The sequence below is a fragment of the Lingula anatina genome, chromosome 3 (genome assembly GCF_051362555.1).
Source record: "Lingula anatina isolate TDL-2025a chromosome 3, LinAna3.0, whole genome shotgun sequence".
Taxonomy (NCBI): Eukaryota; Metazoa; Brachiopoda; class Lingulata; order Lingulida; family Lingulidae; genus Lingula; species Lingula anatina.
This window is the reverse complement of record NC_141769.1, coordinates 12,537,206-12,555,404: the sequence shown is the minus strand read 5'-3', so window position 1 is coordinate 12,555,404 and position 18,199 is coordinate 12,537,206. Positions and strand designations below refer to the sequence as shown.

Genomic DNA, 18,199 nt, shown 5'->3' with positions numbered 1-18,199 from the left:
TTAGAATTATGATTCAGCCAGTCCATATTCTAATTTCAAGAGGGAAATATTGGTGTAATACATTTTTCAGAAACCGAAGGGGGTAGGGGTGGGGCGTCCCCCCTGACCCCCCTCTAAATCCGTCAGTGCGAAGATGGTAATAACACATTTTGATTGTTATTTTCAAAAGATTAACAATTCCCTCCGCAATGTAAACTTTCACGTCTTTCAAGCTTTATAAAATTATGAATTCACAAACTACACCTAAATCTTTTAATTTATTGTAAACAACTCATAGTTCTATGAATAATTTCTAAATAAAATGAATTCCATTTTACCAACAAAACAGCAATTATTATGGCAATTATTCTGGAATCTGTGTTTGTCATAATAATAATATCTTAAAGATTATAGCAAAACGCAAACAACATAGAACGGCATGGGTAAATTTAACCATGAGGAAGTGTTTTATCTATTCGAAATTATTACGGTAAGTTATAGGCCCTACGTTCATTATGCAATGACGACCGATGCTTGATAGCGATAGCAGGTATTGGTTGTGGTGCGTCTTGAGCCATAATCTCAAAGCACACTCTTCTATAAAACATAGACACATACATATTAAAGTCTTATTACTCTATCAATCTATTGATAATTATCAAAACAATACTTATTAGAATGAATATTATGGAAAATATGTTTTCCTTTATATTTATAGTATTAATAAAAGATCAGAATAATGTCCAGGGATTGGAGATTAAGCAGCGCGCCAAGAAGGCCGTATTTTCCAATCGCGATCCCGATATAAACGTTTTTGCGAGTATTTAATCAACAGTAGGACAAAATGTCGGAATCAGAGTCAGAATCATCTGCAGATGAGCAGATGGAATCTGAAGTAAGTATTGATATTATGTTAAATTTATATAAATACTTATAAAGCGTCTTGCTTATAATGCACAAAGAATCAAGATGGCTCCCTCCATGAACAATGCCGCCGGTTTCTTTTTGTTACAAAGTTTTGAATAAAGATGGTATTTTGGCTGTAATTTTCATAACATGACATTTTTGCGGTGGAATTTATCGACGAGTCTTGTTTGGTAAACCTGCCATTATATTATATGGACAGACAGTTCCTGTTACAGTTTAGAAATGAAATCGAACGTCTTCATTAGTTCATAAATATGATATAGCCTAGAATTGCGGTTGCCAATACTCTATTCTAGACAACAAGACACAGGGTGTAACTTCCCTGTGTTAAGCACTCAAAGACAAGCCCTTACTGCACTCTACGATAATTAACTCTTCTATATATCTTTGATTTTAGTTAAGCCTGGTATATAATTTTATTAGCATCAACTTGACTAATAAGTACATAACTAATGGGAAACAAATGTTAACAGAACGATGCAGATTAATGATATACCATGATGTGCTGTAAGATGCCCCAAAGTTGTATTTTTATGTCAAGTTGAAGTATTGTTTACGCCAAGTATCTCTCCCAATGTAAACCTTAAAAACTAAACCTATAATAAAACCCTATGATTTTCAGGGCATACCAGGTCCCTCCATTAAGCTTAAGACACCACCTAAAGGAAAAGGAGATGACAGAGATTTTGAAGCCAAACTGGTAAGGACACTGCCAGTTAAGGGCATTAAAGGACACTAGATTCATGCTATTATGTCTTTGCTTTTTATCCTTAAAACTGAAAAATCTTTTATGTACTAAAGTAAATATATATTTTGACTTGTGACATGCATTTCTAAACAAATGACCAAAACCTTTATTAAGGCTTTTGTTTATGTGCCCATTTTCATCAATGTTTATCATGTAGTTTTTGGAAGATTATATTTTAGTTTTCTACCTATGTTTTAGGAAAGTGACAGGGGGAACAGGTTTGAGTTTCTTTTAAAGCAGACAGAGCTGTTTGCCCATTTCATCAGCACAGGTACTGGCAATAGGGGAGCCAAGACCCCAACAAGTCCACTGAAGATGAAACAAGGGAGGCCAAGGTTGAAGAAGCCTGATGAGAAGACCAAGCTCCTTGAGGCAGGAGAGTATGTATTCAGGCTCAGTGTTTAGTTATATCAACATATATTATTAGAAATCAAAGTTTTGTGAAATGTACTTGGAAACACAGTGTTTGGTGCACAATAGTTATCAAGTTACAGCTTGACAGAAAAATAACTTGAGCAGTTTTATAGTTTAAAAAATAGAAAGAGAAAGAAGAAGCATATTAAACAGTTTGTTTTTAGTAGTAATAGTGATTTTACATAATTTTGTTTGCCCTTGTTCCAGTCACCGTCATCGCCGCACAGAGCAAGAAGAAGATGAAGAGCTTTTAAATGAGGAGAGAAAAGCTCACAGTTCAGAATTCAGATTTGATGAAAGTCCTAAATGTAAGCTATTTATGAGTAGACCAAATAGTGAGAAAAATTCCCATGTGTGGCTTTGTTTTGAGAACAGTGCAGTTGCCATATCAAGTGGCGATAAAAGATGTTATTATTTCTATACTGATAAACAATACAGGCAGTAAATGTAGACATTAGCTCCCACCTTTTTATATAACTTATGCTGACTACCTTGCTTTTCTTGATTTATATTAAATTATTATTTATTTATTATAATCATTATTATTTTTAGATATTGTTGATGGTGAAATGAGAGATTATCAAATTCGTGGTCTGAATTGGATGATTTCCCTATATGAACATGGTATAAATGGTATCCTGGCTGATGAAATGGTAAGGCCTCTGATAGATCATACTCCTAAAGAATTATAATTATCACATTTTAAAGTTATGTTCTTTATGCAGGTTGCTTTTCATATTTGCCACAATACCAATTTTAAAATGTCTTCATTATATATACATATATAAGGTTATGGAAGTATTTAATATGAGACAAAAAGAAAAAATGCCACAGAGATATGATTTCAAAAAATCATACGTAGATGAACTCAATGTTTCCAGGGTTTAGGAAAAACTCTCCAGACTATCTCCTTACTTGGCTACATGAAGCATTACAAGAACATCCCATCTCCCCACCTTGTCATTGTTCCCAAGTCTACGCTGGCCAACTGGATGGCAGAGTGCAAGAGGTGGTGCCCCACACTCAGGGCTGTATGCCTGATAGGAGATGCTAACACCAGGGTAATGATACTATGTTTCACCACTAGCAACTTTGTGGTTTGATAAATTAAACACTCATGTTGCTTAAGTTTCTGTTGTTGACATCCTTCAGTTCATTGTTTTAAGTGTGAGTGTTCAACAATCATTCAAGAGAATTTTGTTATAATTGTGAGGAAGGGGATTGGAAAATGATTGTGGCATATAAATATCAATTTAGCAAAAGTGGCGTTTCAGGAAGATCCCAAACAGCATGTAGGTGGAGTCAATTTATCACTGACTGAACTCCCAAGGTAGAAGTATTTACTCATAGAGAAATGTATATTTCCAGGCTGCTTTTATCCGTGACACCATGCTGCCTGGAGAGTGGGACGTGTGTATCACTTCCTATGAGATGTGTATCCGTGAGAAGGGAGTGCTGAGGAAGTTCAACTGGAGATATCTGGTCATTGATGAAGCACACAGGATTAAGAATGAAAAATCCAAGGTAAGTGTTCTTGGAATAATTTTTCATTATGGGTTCAATTATTATTATTCTCTTAAATGGAATATTAACCCTCATTGGAAATATTTTTTAATCATTTGGCAAAATGAAGTATTTGCTTATAGAAACTTGTCAATATTAAATTTAAAAAAAAACTGAGGCTTTTTAAAAAATTATTTTGCAGTTGGCTTTTGTCAAAGAATTGTATAGAGGTGAAAATATATTTTGATACTTGTGAAAATTGATCTATATCTTATTTCTAGCTGTCTGAGATAGTCAGAGAGTTCAAGTCGACCAACCGCATGTTACTGACAGGCACACCACTGCAGAATAACTTACATGAACTGTGGGCCATGCTGAACTTCTTACTGCCTGATGTCTTTAATTCTTCAGAGGTACGCTGTATTTTGTACATCATTTAACAGTCATGTATAGTAGACCTTGTGTTCTTTAAAAATATTTGGCAAAGGAAAATATTTTCTGAAGTTAAAAATTGGTATGAATCAATTTATTTTGATTAAAAATGTTTTTGTGCTTCTGTAAACAGAAAAAAACTGAAATATTTTGCCATGAGACATGAAAATAAAAGAGTATATTATTTACTTCAGGATTTTGACTCTTGGTTCTGTGCCACTGAACTGATCGGAGGGAAGGAAGAAATGGTTACCAGGCTGCACTCGGTAAGTTGTGTGCCTGAGTTTACGTCAAGATAAAAAGCTTGAAGAAAATATGAAGAAAAGCTTGATTGCAAACTCCTGATCAGTAATGTAAAGTGTAAATGATGTTTGAATAAATGTCATGATGTTAAATGTATGACGAAGTTAACATATTTGTATTTTGTTTTAGGTATTGCGACCATTCTTACTAAGACGTCTCAAGTCAGATGTAGAGAAGGCACTTTTGCCCAAGAAGGAGACAAAAATTTATGTTGGTCTCAGTAAAATGCAAAGAGAATGGTAAGGCTTCCTTTGCATGAATAACCACAGTTTGATATAATAATATACATTGCTCATCAAACTTTCTATCAAAACTTGTTCTCCTTTTCTTCAAAAAGGTACAAATAGGATTTAACATTCTACATGCTGTTATTGCAGAACTTGATTACTTTCAACATACTGTGTTAAAATATGGTTTTCGAAAACGAGAAAAAGGTTTTGAAGTTGGACATGAATTTGGTTCCAACCTTCTCTGTCATTTCTTTTGCCCACTTTTGTCAGTGTTTTCATCAGGGTTGATATATTTGATGCATAATCTTTCAGGTACACCAAGATACTGATGAAGGACATAGATGTGGTGAATGGGGCAGGCAAGTCTGACAAGATGAGGTTGTTGAATATCCTCATGCAGCTGAGAAAGTGTTCCAATCATCCCTATCTGTTTGATGGTGCTGAACCAGGTATGTGAAATTTGTTGATGGAAAATGTGACAGTAATTCTTGGAAACAATGTTGTGCAAAATTATGCTTCTGAAGTGAGATCTTTCAAATTTATAGAAGAGTTTGTGAGAGTGGTAGTTTAAAATAATTCCTATAAATCATCACAAAGTATACTAAGTCTTGATTCATGCCAATTGCATGACCCCATGGACGTGAAACAAAGTATTTTAGTTATGAAATAGTGCAGTAATTGAACAGATGAAGTTGAATGCAGTGGTGTGTTGTTTCAGGTCCTCCCTACACCACTGATCTCCACCTTGTAGAGAACTGTGGTAAGCTGGTATTACTGGACAAACTGCTACCCAAACTCAAGTCACAAGGTAAGATGAGTGGTTGAAATGTTATATTGAGCTATCATTGTGCAAGTGGCTGTTTCAGCACGTGAACTAGATTCATGCTGGCTGCAAGTTTTTTTTTTTTTTTTTTAATGAAAATTTCATAATCTGTCCCAAAACAAAATAACATATGCTGTACACTCCAATAAGTCTTGTATTTTCAGAATTTAACGACTGTTGACATTTCGGTTGGTTAGCTAGTTTATGCTTTAAAATTCCATTAAACAATCTTTCCTCATGACCCAATTCCAGACTCGAGGGTGTTGATCTTTAGCCAGATGACCCGTATGCTGGACATCCTAGAGGACTACTGTGTGTGGAGAGGACATGACTACTGCAGGCTGGATGGTCAGACTCCACATGAAGAGAGACAGGTAACACAGCTTGGTCTTCACTCTCTTCATACTACTACAATTTGAAGAATTATTCTTGCTTTTCAACTTTGGAGAATAAATGGCATGGATTAATGATTTTTTTTCCAGATGGACAGGGAATTCACAGATTTGATTATTATCTGCAATGTTAAAGAAGGTTTTTTCTTTCTTTCATATTCAATTATAGTATGAGGCAGGAATCTGAAGAAATTGTTGAAAAAAAAATAGATGAAATTGAAATTCATTATTAGTATTATTATTAATTTATTTTTATGTGTAATTTTTGCAGGCTTCTATCAATGAGTTCAACCGTCCTGGTAGTAACAAGTTCATCTTCATGTTGAGCACCAGGGCAGGGGGTTTGGGCATCAACCTGGCTACAGCCGATATTGTTATCCTCTACGACTCTGACTGGAACCCACAGGTAGACTTGCAGGCCATGGATCGTGCTCATCGTATTGGTCAGAAGAAGCAGGTGAGGGTCCTCAGGCTGATCACAGAAAACACGGTGGAGGAGAGGATTATAGAGAAAGCCGAGATGAAACTTAGGCTGGATAATATTGTCATTCAACAAGGTATTGTATCATATCATTACATATAATAATAATAATATATCTAGATTACAAAATATATCCTAACTATAGTGTTGGTACAACGTTCTGACTTTATGTGATAAATTGGTTCTCATAGTTCTATATAGAACTACCTTGATTAAATGTTTCTATTATAAATTCCTTTTATATGGGTGAGTCTTAAATAGAATACTTTTAATTTTGGTGTAAAGTGATGAAGCGTCTGTCATTTTGCTCCCTGTATCAAGTAAAGATCACTATATGCAGAGTTGCCAAGAGTATGGGCTCTACAGAAGAAATTATTTCTTTTTGTTTAAATTTAGGTCGACTTTTGGATAGTGCCAGTAACCGCCTTAACAAGGAAGATGTACTTGACATGATTCGACACGGTGCAGATGCTGTGTTTGCATCCAAGGACAGCACTATATCTGACAAGGACATAGATGCCATCTTAACAGAGTCGGAGAGAAGAGTAAGCTGAAAATATTTCTTTCATGTTTTGATTATTTTATTTTCATTTCAATTTATTTATTTATTTATTTATTTATTTATTTATTTATTTATTCTTTTTGTGTTCATGATTAACTTAAATGAATTTTCCAAGAAAATAGGTTTTATTTTTTGCTTGTAATGTCACACCAGTTTATAGCCATAAATGTTACATGTCAATAGTTCAGTTTTGAAAAGTGCCATTCAGTAAGATATAAAAATTGACTACCATGCTGTTACACCATTTATTACATCAGATTCTGTTATAAAGAATATTGAATTCTTTTGGTGGAAAGAATTTACATTTTATTTTATTTATTTTTTTTTCTTCTCAGACAGAGGAAATGAAAAAGCGCCTTGAAGCACTGGGAGAAAGCTCTCTGCGTAACTTCACAATTGACAGTGCATACAAATTTGAAGGAGAAGATTTTCGTAGTCACCAGAAGACGTCAGGTATAGCCTGGATTGAACCTCCAAAGAGAGAAAGAAAAGCAAACTATGCCGTAGATGCTTACTTCAGAGAGGCCCTCAGAGTAAATGAGCCAAAAGCTCCCAAGGTATATAGGTTTTAACTTTTCAGTTCATTTTGACTATAATTCTTACAAAGCATGAACTCCAAATTTAAAATAATTTTTAATGAAAGTAAATCTATCAATGATGTGAAAATATGTCCCACACAATAGTGCTTTTCAAAAACTTTTTTTACTAGTCTGATACCATATCTACTTGTCAGTGCATTGTACCATTAACTTATACTGAAGACCTTGCATGTAAAAATAATGACATCACAGTCTGTGTAAAAGTAACTTTCTTTGCTCTGTTACTACCAAACGTTTTATCATTTCAGGCTCCACGACCACCAAAACAGCCCAATGTGCAAGATTTTCAGTTCTTTCCACCAAGATTATTTGAGCTGTTAGACAAAGAAATCTACTTCTACAGGAAGAGCATTGGATACAAGGTAGGCTGCAGTTAAATTGTACATTTTATGAGAAAGCTAGATTGAATTAGTGCAAATTTTCTCTAAAGGTTTTTCATTGAGGTTGATTCACAGAGTAATGGAATGTTAATATTTGTGCTGATGTCAGTCCTGTGTGCTTTTATTTACATTTAAAGATTTTTATATAATCCAGTATCTTGTTTATATTAAGGTCCCTAAAGACCCAGAGTATGGCTCTGACTCTGAAAAGAAACGAAAGGAAGAACAAAAGAAAATTGATGAAGCAGACGCCCTCACAGAGGAAGAGATTGGCGAGAAGGAAGATCTTTTGAAAGAGGTACCAAAGGATTAAGTAAAATGTATTTAGTTTGCATATACAGGGCATGGCAGATCACCTTTTATGAATTTGTATATTTCTGACAATCCTTTTTGCAGTAATTTTTCCCCTTTAATTATCAAATTAACAATGCCCCTTGTAATATTTTATCAAAAAATATAATATTATAACATGATTATCACTACATTCTAATTTTGCCAATCATTTTTCTTTCAGGGCTTTGTAAACTGGAGTAAGAGGGAGTTCAATCAGTTTATTAAGGCAAATGAGAAGTATGGTAGAGATGATGTTGAAAGCATTTCAAAAGAAGTGGAGGGCAAAAGTCCAGAAGAGGTGGGTAATCTGGTTTTAACTCAGTTACACATTTGAGTTCATAACCTTTTAGAATCAATCTCTTTTTGTTCCAGGCCTACTAAATTTAGAATTAAACAGGTGAATTGAATTTGCTTCTCAATATTGTTTGTGTTAAACTCCTTAATTTTAAATGTAAATTTTAGCTTCACTCTCTGAAAATTGAAAGTCCAATTCGAAAAATAATCAAGGGTTGCGTCCATTTAACTCTGTTTTTCCAGGTGATGGAGTATTCCAGTGTGTTTTGGGAGAGATGTCACGAGCTGCAGGACATTGATAGGATCATGGCTCAGATAGAGAGAGGAGAGGCCAAGATACAGAGGAGAATCAGTATCAAGAAGGCAATGGATGCCAAGGTATGTATTGTGCAGTGCAGGCAGATAAACAGCAAATGCACAACTTGACGTGTTTCAGTGTTGACAAATAGCCGTCCTCTGGATTTCTTTTTGATGATAAATAAGTATATTGTTGCAAGTGATAGTAAATTTATATTTTACTTTTTTTTTAATTTTAATTAATTTTTTTTTTTTTTTCATTATTTAAATGTGACTTGAGTCACGGTAGAATATATCAAGCATTTGTTGAAAATGAACCATGCCAGCACAGGGCTCTTAGGACTCTGCTTTTGGGTGCACCAAGTAAAAAAACATCTTCACATAATATGTTTGTTTTTAGATGGCCAGGTACAGGGCCCCATTCCACCAGCTGCGTATTCAGTATGGCACCAACAAAGGCAAGAACTACACTGAAGAAGAGGACAGGTTCCTGGTCTGTATGCTCCATAAGCTAGGCTTTGATAAAGAGAATGTCTATGATGAGCTGAGAGCCAGTGTCAGGCAGGCGCCACAGTTCAGATTTGACTGGTTTATCAAGTCCAGGACAGCCATGGTAAGGGAACAGTATAACTTATGATTTAAAGTTATATTTGCATGTTCAAAGAATGCACATGTAAAGACGTACAATGAGGCTTGTCATTAAACTATCTGATACCAATTGCAGCAGAATCTAATTTCATTAGCTGCAACACAGACAATGAGTTCTGTCATTAGTAGGTTTAATCATCCTCCTTCTCACATTTTATATAATTTTTACCTTGATTTTTAAAGTATTGGAGTTACTGTGCTTTCAAGAGAATGTTCATCTTTCCAGGAGCTTCAGAGGAGATGCAATACTCTGATCACTCTGATAGAGAGAGAGAATATGGAGCTGGAAGAGAGAGAGAAGGCAGAGAGGAAGAAGAGGGGACCAAAAACTGGAACACCAAAGGTAAGGAAAATTATTTATATTATATATGTTATTAATCTTCACTTTAAATTTGGATGTAACAATCTCTTGCTTTAGTTGACTTGAAGCATAAATCAAGTTTTGCTTGTTTTGTTAAAAATACATTTCTGTTGAATGTTTTCGTAAAAAAAAGTGAATATGATTGTAACAATTTCACTACTCTAATGTAAGTTAAAATTTGTTTTCCATTTTGTATTGTTACTTGTGGTGAAAATTGCTTACATGCAGGAAATATTGCATAAATAACAATTTTTCTTCCAATTTTGACAGTTAATTAAAAGTTTTGTCTTCACAGGGACAGAAGAGGAAGGCAGACGGTACACCTGATGGGAGAGGTAGACCCAAGAAAAAGAAGTGAAACTATTTTTATAATAGTAAAAAATATTGCTGCACCATTTTTTGATTATTGGGTGAACTTTTTAGCACTGTTCAGAGGAATTCTGATGATGTGAAGGATAGAAGATATGTATATAATGTGTACCTGCAAGCACTAAGAAACTGAACATAAATATCTGAATCCAGTAGGAAATTATTTCTACCTTAGAGACTTTTAGAACAATTGAGGTTGATTTGTAATTTTTACTCAGAAGTGCAGGAGATGTAAATATTTGTATTTTAGAGAAATGTTAGGGATTGTAAAGCAAGATCACAAGACTATAGTATTTTTTAAAGAGAAAGACATTTAAAATTGGATTCTTAATATTGCAGTTAGAATCTCACAATCTGGTAATAAAAAGATACGAAATGACTGTTTGGTGAAAATTCTATTTGCATTTATAAGTCTGTTGTAACGAATAATTATAAATATGCTTATCAACTGTGGATGTAAAAAGTGACTACTAGGGAGTAACTCTGTAAGTGAAACGCAATTGCAGATGTGAGCATCGCCTTGTGAGCAAATCTAATAAACAACTTTTGCATATTTGTATCTTTTATTGTTTCAAACACCCACTTCCTTCAGCAGGGCTGGCACAGTATCACCACAAAGTAACGGCAACTCTCTAAAACATTTCATATGGTGTACTTTGAGAAACTGACAGGATAATGAAATGAACAATGAAAATTTGAGGATGTTGATACAAACTGATAGCAAAATTACATTTTGTACATTTTCTTGGAGTTGTTATCATTTACAACATTAATGAAGCTAAATTTCTTTTAGTTTTCAATATGGATATCAATATAAAACTTGGCAATATGGTGCTAATTGTCTTTCTGTCAAGGCCTTTGCCTCAGATTTTATATCTGGGATCTCCTGGTTATTTTGAAGCATATCAAAGCACAAAGCTTTTTGGTAAGAAAGAGATCTGAAAATCGTACAGCTTTTGTCATTAAGTACAGTTCATTATACTTCAGTATTGCACCAAATTACAAAGCACTAAATTTACAACATTAAAAAAAAAATTGTACTTCAATATTTGGACACATTTTTAAGCAATGTGAATTCCTACAAAAGCACTGTACTTGCACTGAAATCTTGAATGGGGGAGGGAGAAAATGTAACAAAAAAAAAAAAAAAAAAAAAAAAAAAAAAAAAAAACTGATGCAATCTCTGCACAAACCAAAGGTTATGGGTCTCTCCACAGACTTAAACCAAACGTCTCCCATGCTAAGTTTATTGCATCATCCCCCAGCATGCAATAACACAACAGTATATTTCAAGACCACAAAAGTCATGTTCACTTGCTGCCAATGGCGGATGTACTAATTCTGGGGCCAGATTCAAACTAGAATAAGTCGAAATTGGTCTTAAACTTGGACACTAAGGTTTTTTTTTTCAGTAATTCAATCTCAATTAGATCTAATGCAGTCCATGCAAGTAACTACTGGTTCGTGGCATTTGTCATTACTTTTTGCAAAATAGACTCAATAATTCAAGTGGATTACTGACCATTTATTTTCAGTTAAAGCAAACTGAAAGTTTTGATCTTAATAACATTCAGACCTAATTTTTCACATAAGCTCTTTTGTGAAATGGACCCCTGCTTCTTATCCCAGTGTGTGCTTAGAGCATTCCAAATCCTTTAGCATGGGTGATGGCTTTGAGCAATCTTTCTTTCAATTTATCCTTGGTGCTGTAGTCTGGTAGGAGTAGGACATTGAAACATGTGTGTGCAGTAGGTAACCTTAAAAAGAATATCTAAGATATAATAAATATAACTCGGCCATTTTATGGTTAAAAATATAATAGTTATGTTTGACAGATTGGAGGGTTCAAATACAGTAGCCTTCAAAAGATTTTTTTTTTCTTGTTTAAAGTCAGCACATGGCAGAAGGTAAGCATGGCAGCTACTTATCATCAGGAAAAATGTCATTAAACATTTTAAGGGTATATTCCACTATGTCCATCTCTTTACCTATCAGAATCTGGTCCATTCCTGGCTATGATTAGCTTCAGCTTGGACAGTCCCCCCACTGGGACACGGTCACTGCCTGTGGCAAACTGGAGCAACTGGCGCTTCTGCTCTTCTGAGAATTCATGCACCACTTCCCAAAAGTTCCTAGAAAAAGAAATCGATTTAATAAGTGCACAGTTTTAACTAACATGAACTAAAAACAGTAGTACATAGTCAATATCTGCACTTCCAGACAAACCTTGGCTTTTCTTCCACATAACATCATGTCACTGTTGATATAAAAGGCTCTTTTAATCATGCTTTATATTTGATGTGAAATTATGAAAATCTGATTATAAATTTGCCATCTTTTTTCAGTGATCAAAATCAAGATCTTTCTCATTTGATATCATTAATACTGTAATCCAATCTTTCTCATTTGATGTTCTTACTGTAACCCAATTAGAACTGTCTCCACACTAACAAACCACCACCTAGATATTTAACATACTAAAGGCCCAAAACTTTAAACTATTATTGGTATGTACATATAATTGTTTAGGAAATCTTACCTTTACAATAATGTTGATATTAAAAGAATTTGTCACGCCCACATGTAGGTATGTGTGGTTTCCAATTTTACAAATTAAAGAAATACAATATAAATATTTTGAACTACGAGGTGTGCACTGTAAATTTTCCCCCATACTTGCACCTATAACAATAATCAGAGAAAGTCATTTTCTCCACTGTAAGATTGAATAAAGATCAAAAGGTATTCACCTGACACTCCTGCTCACTGAGGTGAAACCCCCGTCATAGTCTGTGGCACCCTCCAGTTGATGGAAGTCAAAGTCCTGGAGTTAAAAAATATCTTTACAATGTAGAATGTCAAATGCCTTAAATACTTCCAACTTTTAATCTTTTTATATAATGAATGCAAAAAAATTACAGCTCTATTATTTGGCATATCTATATACGTTTTAATTGGTGCTCTTTAATCTGATGAACATTGATAAAAATATTCTGAGCAAGTTGGTTTTTTGACGATCCTTTTTTCCCATGGATTCTCATTCTCATACGCATGAACACCTCTCTCTCTCTCTCTCTCTCTCTCTCTCTCTCTCTCTCCATTAAGGCAATGCAATGAACTTGATTGAATTTAGAAAAAGAATGAAAATACTCATCTGGTTGGACACATAAAGTTTGTCCAAACTTAATTTTTCAAGACAGATTAGGCAATAATTACCAAGTCAGCAGGACAGCCAAGGCACTTGCCAAAGCAGAAAAGCAATAGCAATGGCTAGTTGCCTCGTGCTTAAATCAACACGCTGTTTATTAATAAGACGTTGAATCAACTTCTTAAGAGCTTACCTTGCTTCCGCAGACCAGCAGCTCTAATTCTTCAGGTCTGAAGAGCATCTTAAGTGGACTCTCATCTGTCACCATGAGGAAACCCCTCTTGAAGGCTCGGAACTGCTTCTCTATAGATTTATTCAGTAAGTAGTCAGCGTACAGCTCTACGTACTCCTTGAACAGACAAAAATAAATAAATAATGTTACTATCCTATGTAATATAATTGTAGTTTGATCACCCCCATCTTATTTATCAAAAATTGCAACTTTTACTTCTTCATATTTTATTGTGAGCCAAACATTCCTTTTTTTCTAATCTCTCTTTCTGAATCCTCTATCTCACGCTGCTCTATAAGCAATTGTGCACAACAAGCCAAGTCTAAACAACGAACAAAATGCAATCAAGTCCAACTTGACTTTCACCCACCTCCCTATTTTCATTTGTGACTGGGATGTCCTCTCCCTTCTCCTTGAGAGGGTGACTCAGAGTGGACTCAAACACATCCTTAAACCCAATGACAAAGTTCAGGAGGAAGTCGTCTTCTACGTCCCCATCATGGTCCAACAACTGCTGGAGACTGCTGGCCAGCGTCTGAAGAGTTAAAGGTGGCAAATATTCAGAGGCAAACCTTAACCACAATTAAAGGTGGAAACTTAATTTTACACATATACTGAAAAAAAAAACATTAAGATATATAGACTGAAACCTTGATGAGATGTATTGAAATTACAGATAGACAACTCTAAAAAAAGTATGACATGAATGCAATCAATGTCGACAACGAACGGAAGAATTCTGCATTTCTGTTGTACTATAACATAAATATAAGAATAAAATATAACCAAGACATTCCTTGTGCCTACTATCTTCAATCAAACAAATTTGAGCGTCAAGTGTTACTAGACAACTTACAGGATGGGAGTCAACCATGTCCTCAAAAGTTCCTTTCTTCCCCATCAGTTTCCTGTACACCACCATGGGGAAGTTGATATCCAGGATGACATTATTGTAGATGGCCAGACCTAGCACTATGCCTATTAGGGAGAACTGAGCATCATTCTCAAATGACGTGGGGTTAAACCAGACTCGACGGGTCTCATCGTCATAGGTGAACATACCTGGAACGTAGGTAAAACAATGAATAGCAAGCATAATTAGTTCACAATTAAGTATGACTTTTATAATTTACAGTTAACCAAAATATAATATTAGCAAAATAGAAAATATTTAAGTGCTGCATTACTTATGATAAATGATAAAAAGAAAACAAAAATATGCTTTGTTACTTTACAAGTTGTCGGACTATTCTCCTTTCCATCCTTACCAAAGTCTGGGTTAAATATTTCCTCTATGATGAGCTGGAAGAACTCCTTTGACACACCTCCCTCATCAATGCCCTGCTCCCCTTCAAACTCCACATACAACTGCTTCTTCAAGTCCTGGGGGTTATCACGAGCTGCAATCTCAAGCTGAAATACAAAGGTAATCTATATAAAAAACTGGAATTTTCTTATAAACTGATATTCTTGATAACAATACAACAGGATTTTTCTAGCACTCAGAGTTAATGTCTTTTTTTAGTGTGTGTGTGTTTGTGTGTGCGTGCGCACACATGCGTGCCTGTGCATGCAGGGGGGGGGGGAGTAACTGTATTACTGTTATCTCAGAAGGGACTTTTCTTAGATCATTTCACAAGTTTATATAAATTAAATGACATAGGCTGGTGATTAGATTGCTTTGTAAGGGCTCAGAAGTCTGATGGGGGAGGAGAGGTACCTGTATATTAAATGTGGTTGTTTGGTAATGACAAATAAACAATTACCAGTTTCTATTTGTCTAGTTGTGTAATTACTTTATCTCATAATAATAATAGTCTAAAAAATAATAATTATAACATATTTACCCCAACCAAAGCATCATCTATGACGTGGTCCCTCCTGACCCGCACCCTCAGGAATGGCATTGTGGGAGCACCATGCACTATACTTTGTAACATGGAAGTCCTCCGCTCGTTTATCATCCTGATACGATTATCAAAATACATGCCTAGGTTTTTGGTAGCAGTGCTGAGCAGGAAGGAGTGCATCATGTAGGAGAACCTCCCAGTGTCACTCTTATAATTGGTGAAGTCTTTGTCCATCTCCACGTGTTCGTTCACCACATCGTTAATAAAGTTTTCAAAGGGAATCAAAGGTTTCCTGCAGTCTATTGGGGTGATCTGGAGCTCAGTGGCCAGAGGGTCTGGCTTTGGCTGGTGCTGGTCTTTGGGCTCTTGAGCCATAGCACCTTGGAAAAACTCATGCATTGCGTTCTCTTCCTCCTGGTTGACTTTCCTCTCCTCCTTGATCAACTCCAGCTGGTCACAGCGTCCACCTATCATGCTGGCATAATACAGTATTTTCATCACTCGTGCCGCGCCTGCTATTCCCTCGTCATCACTTATCGTGTGGGTCCGGCCAAACTGTCCAGTGATTATTTTTACAGTTATTAACTGCTGAAGTGACTCTAATAACTTCTGCAGCCTAACAACATCAAACTTGGACCAAACCTTTGCAATCCTTGCTTGTGCCGAGGCTGGCAGACAGCCCATTGCCTTACAGAACATAGGGAAAGCATTCTCCAGAATCTCTGGACTCTGTTGCACAGGTATCTCCATTATGATCAGGAATAGATTAATATAGTCTGGATTGCTACTGGCCTGGTGGTAGCGTATTTGCATTTCCACATCCCGTGCTAGGTACATAATAGCATTATTCAGAGCAGACAAGAATGGCAGTCCTTCTACAGAAAACATTGCTTCAAAAGCTCTTCTTGTTGAGTTAAAATCAAGAGTCACTTTATTAAATTCATCATCTGTGCTACAATCCACATCTGTCTCATCAGAAGGTGAGACAGAGGCACTACTTGAGTCTTGGTTTTCCTTTTCCTTTTCATTCTCATCCTTATCTTTGTCTGCATCCTCTTCCATGGAACGCATCTGCTCCTTTGATTTGGGCTGCTTTACGAAACTTAGATTCAATGCCTCAGCATTTCTGAAGGTTTCTCCCACAGTGCGTATCAGCAGAGACCAGTCACCTTTCTCCTGACACTGTTCTATGATTGCGTGGACTTTCTGTTCAGTTAAGAATGGGGTTTTAGTTCTCTTGGTTGCTGAAGCTGAAGCAAACAAAAAGTATGACAGTAGACATTGTGAACTCACAAAAAGTCACTGTGTATGAAAGGAAGTTTTGATCTATATTTTGAATCTTTTCTCATTTCAAACAGATTTCACTTAAAAACTCTGAATTAACTTAAAAATTAATTATAAAAAAAACTCTGCTTTAATGTGGAAATTAAACCTTCACATCATAAAAATAATCTTAATCTTTTACATTCCCATTAGACTTCAGAACAAGTTGACTATTGTGCATGACATCAAAAAGTAATGCTAAAAGTAGTTACAAAATAGTTCATCTAGCTAAAACAAAACATACTTTGGTTGGGGAAATTGAAAAAAAATATACCTTTTTGTAATATCATGATTGTTTTGGTTAGCAGTGAGTAACATGGAGAAATACCTACCTGAGCTTGAAGTTCCTCCAGAAGTAGAGGGTCGTTCTGTGGCACTGCTCTGTACAGTTGACATGTGGTTATCCTCCCCAGTCTCTTGAATGGGAACCTTTGGCACTTTGGACGCAGGTGTGGAATCACACAGTCGCGCTTTCTGCTTGAACAAATCCAAGGCTCGGACTGCCGCTTCATTTTTCGACAGGTTTTTCTGACTGAAGACCGTGCTTGAAGCACAATGTTGATTGGTACACTGTGGGTTGCCACAGCCATCTGTGAGTTGGTAATAGTACTTTTCTATTAGCTGCTTGGCTGCTGCTCTTTTCCTGTTTTAAAAAGGGAACTTAGAATAATTCACCTTTCTAGGAGAATCTGGTTTAATAACTCATCATAACTATTTTTCATACACACTTAGAACGGAAAATGGACTGTTCTTGTTATACTGAAGAGTCAAGCTTGAGGTGATTACAAAAGTTACACATATTCAGAAGGAAGAATCTTAGGAGTGTATTGTATTTAAACTTACATCCCGTCTGTTTCAGTTCCGTCTGCTGTTGATGGACGCGTGGGTAGAGTGACTGTGATGGCGCTAAAATGAAAGAAAGTTCACCTTGGAAATATGGAAAATATCTAAGTTAATCTACGTCGTAGCACTGTGAATGTGCTTTAGCAGCTGGTGACACTATAGTTCAAGTGGAGACAAAAACTTTTTAAGGCGCTGTGACACAAAAACCAAATGAGCACCATAAATCCTTTGGGAAACGGATCACAATCAGACTGAGACAGCCAGAATAGAATCTATATTTTCTCATATTAACAACACTGACACCAATAACGCGTGTCATGTGCCCTTCTGTAAACATAATAATACCTTCTTAAAAGAGCTGGTGCTCAATAATTATGACGAATATAAAAAAAAAACAAAGGCCCCTCAAACTGGCAAAGACAAAAACAAAAATTGAATGGAAAACCCCGAATCGACGACGACATCACTACATTAGCCCGTGATTTACCTGGCAGCTGGAGCTCCACGGTCACTGGAACCGTTACCGTTAGCGCTCATATACAATAATGATGGCACACGACTAAAACAAACAAAAAATGATGGACAACAGTGGAGATATCGGGATATATTTGTAAACAGAAAGTGACTTCACATCGCCATCTTGCCGAATCTTGAATCTCGCATCTCTACACTCGAATGATATTAGTAAATATCCTAAATGTTTGTCGATATTTTCTACCAGTATAATT

At 35.7% G+C, this 18,199-nt stretch overlaps 2 protein-coding genes across 2 annotated transcripts; one reads left to right on the top strand and one right to left on the bottom strand.

Moving 5' to 3' along the window:
- The first annotated feature begins 704 nt into the window (after positions 1–704).
- Positions 705–10,628, top strand: LOC106174566 (SWI/SNF-related matrix-associated actin-dependent regulator of chromatin subfamily A member 5). Its single transcript, XM_013556183.3, has 23 exons — positions 705–874; positions 1,529–1,606; positions 1,853–2,034; positions 2,276–2,376; positions 2,621–2,721; positions 2,950–3,129; positions 3,437–3,592; positions 3,853–3,984; positions 4,198–4,269; positions 4,436–4,545; positions 4,849–4,985; positions 5,255–5,344; positions 5,612–5,733; positions 6,023–6,308; positions 6,629–6,777; positions 7,130–7,351; positions 7,642–7,755; positions 7,946–8,071; positions 8,288–8,404; positions 8,644–8,778; positions 9,098–9,310; positions 9,572–9,688; positions 10,002–10,628. Exons 1-23 carry the CDS (start codon positions 824–826, stop codon positions 10,062–10,064), a joined length of 3,054 nt encoding a protein of 1,017 aa, XP_013411637.1. The 5' UTR covers positions 705–823; the 3' UTR covers positions 10,065–10,628.
- Positions 10,620–18,130, bottom strand: LOC106174565 (ubiquitin-protein ligase E3A). Its single transcript, XM_013556182.3, has 11 exons — positions 17,959–18,130; positions 17,472–17,534; positions 16,961–17,271; positions 15,303–16,555; positions 14,724–14,868; positions 14,312–14,517; positions 13,826–13,990; positions 13,417–13,572; positions 12,826–12,899; positions 12,064–12,207; positions 10,620–11,832 (listed from the first exon to the last, which is right to left on the bottom strand). Exons 1-11 carry the CDS (start codon positions 18,006–18,008, stop codon positions 11,712–11,714), a joined length of 2,688 nt encoding a protein of 895 aa, XP_013411636.2. The 5' UTR covers positions 18,009–18,130; the 3' UTR covers positions 10,620–11,711.
- Positions 18,131–18,199: the final 69 nt, after the last annotated feature.

Excerpts from the sequence above, each read along its gene's own strand:
- LOC106174566 (XM_013556183.3), top strand. The coding sequence starts at position 824 with ATGTCGGAATCAGAGTCAGAATCATCTGCAGATGAGCAGATGGAATCT. Across the intron at positions 2,722-2,949 it reads GTATCCTGGCTGATGAAATG|GGTTTAGGAAAAACTCTCCA; the intron begins GTAAGGCCTCTG and ends CAATGTTTCCAG. Across the intron at positions 7,352-7,641 it reads ATGAGCCAAAAGCTCCCAAG|GCTCCACGACCACCAAAACA; the intron begins GTATATAGGTTT and ends TTATCATTTCAG.
- LOC106174565 (XM_013556182.3), bottom strand. The coding sequence starts at position 18,008 with ATGAGCGCTAACGGTAACGGTTCCAGTGACCGTGGAGCTCCAGCTGCC. Across the intron at positions 13,573-13,825 it reads TCACAAATGAAAATAGGGAG|GAGTACGTAGAGCTGTACGC; the intron begins GTGGGTGAAAGT and ends TGTCTGTTCAAG. Across the intron at positions 12,900-13,416 it reads TGCTGGTCTGCGGAAGCAAG|GACTTTGACTTCCATCAACT; the intron begins GTAAGCTCTTAA and ends TTTTAACTCCAG.